The 6,568-nt window shown below is 40.8% G+C and overlaps 1 protein-coding gene across 1 annotated transcript; it reads right to left on the minus strand.

The window, feature by feature from the left end:
• Positions 1 to 4,910: 4,910 nt before the first annotated feature.
• Positions 4,911 to 5,900, minus strand: LOC101309801. The gene has a single exon (XM_004293094.1). It carries the CDS (start codon positions 5,898 to 5,900, stop codon positions 4,911 to 4,913), a length of 990 nt encoding a protein of 329 aa, XP_004293142.1.
• Between the last annotated feature and the right edge of the window lie 668 nt (positions 5,901 to 6,568).

Raw genomic sequence — 6,568 nt, forward strand, 5'->3', positions numbered from 1 at the left:
AGAGAGAGAGAGAGAGAGAGAGAGAGAGAGGTGGGGTGTTAAATGGAATTTTCAGTTGAAAAATATGTCCAGTCAGCAACTTAACCACTGATTTGGACGGCGACTTAACGGATGGACCTAATTGTGTGACATTGGATAGTTAATGGAGTAATCGATTGAAATTGAAAATTAATGGAGTAAACTGTCGAGCGCATGAAAGCTAATGGAGTGACCAATAATTTCTCCTTTCATATATATACATTTTCTCCATAAACGGAGTATATATATAAGAATACATCAAATCCTATTAGGAAATTAATTACGACAAGATATTCATAATAATACACAATATTGACAATCCTAACTATAACATACGACTCACGCTAATAATTAAGCTGATGAGTTAATAGAACATAATGGAAAGACCGAAGGAGAGGAGAGACGAGTACGGCGAATATGAAATAAGAATTGAAATTTGTTTAGTACGTGTTTTAAAGTCGACATATGTTCAGTCCTTAAAATTACGATTTTTCATCCAAATGGTCTTTCCGTCACGATTTTTCATCCAAATGGTATTTTCGTCAATTTTTTCAGTTAGAATACTGACGTGACTGTTAAAGACATTGTAATTTTTAACAGCGAAGTCAACAATTTAACTTAACTGAGAAAATTAACGGAATGACCATTTGGATGAAAAATTGTGACTTTAAAAATCATTCAGATTAAAATAAAATAAAAAGGACTGAACACTTCAAACCAGAACGACTATATATTATTTTATCCATGAAACAATGTTCCTGTAATACCCCGGAAATTTGATATTAGTTTCTAATATTATTTAGGAATTTTCGAGTTAGAAGTTAGTGTGTTTTGAGGTTCGAAGGAAGAGCGTAAGTGTTCGGATGCATAAGTTACCCAAAACGGTTTTATGGTTTTGAAGGGTCAAGAGTTGACTTTTTAATCTGTTAGGTTTCTCGAGAAACTTCTTTCACGAAAGTTGTAGAGCACGACGATACAAGTTCGTAGACACGTCGCACGCGTAAAACGGACTTCGTATAAGTTATGGTCATAGGAAGTTAGTTTCCGGTTTTGGAAAATGTATAAATAGAAAGAGAATTCAGAAAAGCCTCCATTTTCTCTCTCCTCTCTCCCCGAGCTGCACGCACAGCTGGACCTTCGTCGGCATAGAACTCGGCCGTCCGGCCACCAAACTGGACGCCGCCGGTCCCGTTCGGTTCGCACGGGTCTCCTCTCCATTCTTGGGGCAGCGCCCCTCGTCGTCGCGCCGCCTAGAAGTCGCCATGAGGCGAAGGAGCTGCTGCGGTTTCGCATGAGTTCTTCTTTTTCCGGCCACCAATCGAGACGCCGTTGGTTCCTTTAGGTTTGCACGGACCTCCCCTACGCAAATGTGCTAGTCTTCAAGGCCGTCAACCGGCGTAGGTGGTGCAGCTAGACCCGACGCCTCCGTCGACGCGTCACAGATCGGAACCTCCGTTTGTGGCGACGACGAGGAGCAACCTTAGGTGAGTTTTGGTCCTCTCTTTCTTCTGGTTGTGGCTGGGTATAGTTTGAAGCAAGATATTGAGGTTTTGAGCGCCAAAATTGCATATTGAAGCTTGAGGCCGTGTGGAATTTCAGGGTGTTTTCCGGCCGATTTCGACCGAATTGGTTAAAACCTCAGGTATTAAAGTTGCTCACCATGCTTCAATTTACAAGTTTCATGTTTTGAGTTTGCCCAAATTCGGAAGTTTTGAGGTGGCGCGTGGGTCCCACTCGCCACCGTCTGTGGTGGCGCGTGGAAGCGCGTCCGGGTAGTGTGAGTGAGTTTGGGTGGCCTTGTTAACTAGTTGTTGTAGTTATGAGTGTGTTGTCGTGTGATAAGGCTAAGTGTTGTTTTGGTAGTGCATCTCAGGTGCTATGTTAATCATTGAGGTTGTTAAGTTGTAAACTTTGGAAGTTTGGTCTTGGAGGTAGTATGGGTTGTTGTTGAGTGTCCAATGACCTTGGGAGGTCTTGGAGGAAGGATTGCCCTTTTTTGGGCAACCTTTAGGTTAAGGGTATTTTAATCCTTATTGAGAAATTACTAAGGTTTTAATTGTGTAATTTTAGGTGATTTGTGAGGTTGTGGTTAGCTTGGCTCTTGTGTTTTTGTGAAGACGCAGCGGGAGTATTTAGGTGAGTAAATCTCACCAAGGTTCACATTTGGACCGAATTTTTATGGTTATTGGTGATGATGATTGTGATGATGATTATGATGATGATGATGATGATGATTATGATGATGATTATTGTTGATGATTATGATGATTTTAATTTAAAAATTTTATTCTTAGTTGTTATTTTTAAAAATATATGAGCTTGATCGTCAACGGCTCATAGGTAAGATAAAACAAGTTTTCTTATTAAATGATTATTTTTAAAGTTCATGAAATTATAATATTTTTAATTTTGATAGGTTATTCTTGTGGTAATAACTATGTCTTATGCATATAAATATATTTATGTGGAAGGATATAATTTTATGATGTGCTATTGGGTTGTTGATGTTAATTTTATTATATTGTGATTTATGGTTTTGATAGTCAAATCGGGTTCCATGCCTTTAATCAGGAGATTGGTTACGGTTATGATGATTGTACCCTTATGTGAAATGTTGAGCAGATAGTCAAACCGGGTTCCAAGCCTTTAATTGGGTGATTGGTTACGGTTATGATGATTCTACCCTTATGCGGGTTCCAAGCCTTTAATCAGGTGATTGGTTATGGTTATGATGATTCTACCCTTATGTGAAATGTTGTGTAGATAGTCAAACTGGATTCCAAGTCTTTAATCGGGTGATTGGTTACGGTTAGGAATATAGCTCTAGTCCGTCTGTAGGTGTAAGTCATGGGAGGTACCTGAAGGTATCTGGGACCCATGGGTACATAAATTGTTATTGTAGGTCATGAGAGGTATTTATTAATATCTGGGACTCATGGGTACATGTGTTTGTTGTAGGTCATGGGAGATATCATATTGATATCAAGGACTCATGGGTACATGTATATTTGTAAAAGTATTGGTTATGTGGTTTTAACATTGGTTTTAACATTGTTTTGAATTTTTCTTGTTTGAGGTGATTCATGAACTAAGTTCTAAAGCAGAAATTTCCGGTATTATTCTATGTGATATTGGGTTGAGTTATTTTTTTGAGAATTACTCATACGAGCTTTTTAGCTTACCGGGTTTGTTGTTTACAACCCGGTGCACCAATTCATGGTGTAGGGGTTACACCTGCAAGTGGTGATCAACAAGGTTAAGGCGGAGGCATAGTGGCAGGATTTTAGTTTCTGTGTATTTTATTTTATTTTATTTTATTATGGCAATTTGTTTTTAAGCTCATGTGAGCGACTTTATTATTAATAGACTTTTGAAGTTGATGTAATTACTAGACTTTTGAAGTTGATGTAATTAAGGAAATGAAATGTTTAACTCGGTTATGAGTTGTTGATATTTACATTTCTAGTATTTGATTTTAGTTTAGAAATTGTTGAGCAGGTTTTAGGATATTAAGATTTATGAGTTATATCATACCTAAATTTTTAAAATTTATTCTTAAAAATTTGAGGTGTGACAGTTATAACCTCATAACGTACACTACCTATAATTTTTTTCTGGTTTGCTTCCGTCAACTGAAATTAACCATCCCAATCTTCATAAACTAAAGAAGCTAACCTTACTGCGGTCCATAATATGGATCACGGACCATGCGAGAATTTTCGATTTTTCAAAGAATGGCAAATCCAGAACAGGGAGGTACAGGGTACAACAGTTAATAGAGTGTGCATGGTAAAAAAGATTGAAGTCAATGCAGCTTTTGCTTGCTTCAATTCTCTGAAGAGATTTAAATTTCCGTGACATCAAAGGCTAGGCTTAGAGTGTGATCTGTGATTCATGTACTTGAATGTTCTGAGTTGCGCGTGCTATCACTTTGCAGTGTTTGCAGGCACCTCCAGTCCACCACAAGGAAACATGACCATGAATGAGTTCATCACCGTTGCCGTGCCCAGTTAAACATGATGTACATCTACTTACTGTGGTTTAGTTACCACTCACATGCATTCAAATCAAAGGGATCACAGATTCAGAGGCACCTGCCTCTGCAAGCTCACGTCTGAAAGGTAATTATTGCATGCTAGCTGTGAACTGAGAAGGTCACATCTCTGAAAGCTCAGTTTGTTTCTCAAGGAAGCTTTGACCATTGTCCATGTGTAGGCTTTAGGCTTTGTAATTTTGTATTGTTCTGGGCTAGCTAGGTCACTATATATCTGAGTAGTCAAGTCAAGGCCTCTACGTTCTGAATTACTTCTGATTGACCATTGAAACTTTCAAGACGACCGCTAAGTTTGATGTCGTTGTATGCGCCAACTATCTAGTTAGTTAACCTATTTGCTTTGCTTTTGCTTTGGACATGGTAATAATAGGTCCCTTCCCGATGACCTGACATTATTTCACTGTCTTCACAAACAGTAACAACAACATTGTCCAAGGCTCACTATAAGCTAGCATTAGCATTAGCATTAACATTAACATTGGCACTGCTACTAGCACACTATATATGCACCACGCAAATTAACCACACTAATCAATTCACACTTACAGTTGATAAGAGTTGAACACCAATATCATTCCTAAGTCCTAACGCAAGCTAATCACAAATAAACAAGATTCAATTACTTAGCTTGCTAGCCAGTCAAAATAAATCCCAGCAACCCTGAACTACCAAATGCCTAGCTTCCGAACACAAAAGACTGATCAAGCTAGGAAGCTCCGATCCTCCGTATATAGCTAGAACGATCAGAGACGTTGATGATCACATGAAGCAACTAAGTAACCAAGAAGGGGTTGCTAGGAGATTGTATATATATGATAGCATGCCGTAATACTAGCTACTAATGAGGAAGAGGAGGGCGAGAGGGAGCACCACCCCAAGGCAGAACTAGTTGATCATTATGACTTTGAGAAACCTGAAGGCAATTTATGGGCTGTGGACTACTCAAACCGCCACCGTAAACACACGTCGACATGGCCGCCGCAGTAGTAGCACTACTGGAACCAGATCCAGAACCGCCACCAAACCCACAGCAAGTGATGTCATGAGCATGATTACCACCCAATAATAATGAATTCTTAGTCACCAGCGGAGTGTCATCATCATCAGATTCATCAACAGCAGCAACGCCAGGATCAGCCGGCAACTTGTGAAACCTAGGTTTGTTAAAAGTGGCAGCCACAACCACAACCAGACTCGCAGCAATGACCTCGCCTCCGACAATCCCTCCAAACACCTGGCCTTGTGACCCTGCCAGACATACTCCAAAGGAACAAGTAGTGAGAGACTCCATGAACGATCCCGACAGACTCAGCAGGTTAAAAGGCCCGTGAAGCGACATAGCCGGCGCCGTTGCGTGGGGAGACTGGAGAAGAGGGCGTCGGAGTGTGACGCTTGAGACCGAGCCACAACCACTGAGCACGCTAATTCCCACACGTCTGCTGCGGGCATACTGCACCAGGCTCTCCACAACATCCGACCCAGCGGAGATCTCAATCACCACCGACTTCAAGCTCGACTCGCACTCTTTGGTGATCACAATCGGAGGTCGTGGCCTGTTCCTCGAACCTAGGGGTCTACCTCTCGGCTTCCTGCTCGAGTTTGTCACCATCATCATCATCTCCCCTGCAGGTGATCCACTTCCACCCAACTCGGCGCCGCTAAGCTCATGACCACTTCCGAAAACCGGTTGCAGCTTCACCATTCTGGTTGGTGATGATGATATTCCACCACAGGCGCCGGCAATGCACTTGGGGCTGTGGTCGCAGTCAACGTCTTCGGAGGTGGGAACAGAGAAGTTTAGGCCCTGAGCTCCTCCGTAGTCTACCATTACAAAGATAGAGTGGATTGGCAGAGAGAGAGTTGAAAGACGCATGAAAAGCGCACAAGATATATACAGGGATTGTGAGTCTGAGCTAGCTAAGCTAGTCAGGTTGCATTAATTGATTGGCTGGGAAGAATCAACAACGGAGATCGGCCCCCCCCCCCCCCCCCCCCCGTTTCCTTTGTTGTGGACCCGATTGCAATAGTTGGGAGTATGATGCTGGAAGCAGCTACGGGTTCGACTGTTACTTTTGTATCTGATACAGTGAGTAGTATGTCGTCTGATTGTTTATTAAGTTAAAATTTAAGAATCTTTATTTTTTGTCATTTTTAAATATAGATCCACATATATATTTTTTTAATGAGTTTGAATGGTTAAGATTAAAACAAAAAAACTTAACACTTATATCAAAGTTAGACCGTTCAAGATTATGACGTAGTAGGAGTATGGAGGGCTAACCAGCGTTAAACCCTAATAAGTGGAGAGCCTTCAAGCGAAGAACTCTATAAGACCAAAACCTGGAGCGCGTCAGGAACTAAGAGAAAACTCTTAAGTTTCTGAATTATAATTGAAAAACTGAATGTCAGCTACCCATATGGGTGCTTATATATGAGAAACAAAACCCTAGGGAGACTAACAACCAAACCTAAAAACCCAAGGATTGAATTAAAACA

Source organism: Fragaria vesca, linkage group LG2 (assembly GCF_000184155.1).
Source record: "Fragaria vesca subsp. vesca linkage group LG2, FraVesHawaii_1.0, whole genome shotgun sequence".
In the NCBI taxonomy this organism is placed as follows: domain Eukaryota; kingdom Viridiplantae; phylum Streptophyta; class Magnoliopsida; order Rosales; family Rosaceae; genus Fragaria; species Fragaria vesca.

Excerpts from the sequence above, each read along its gene's own strand:
- LOC101309801 (XM_004293094.1), bottom strand. The coding sequence starts at position 5,900 with ATGGTAGACTACGGAGGAGCTCAGGGCCTAAACTTCTCTGTTCCCACC.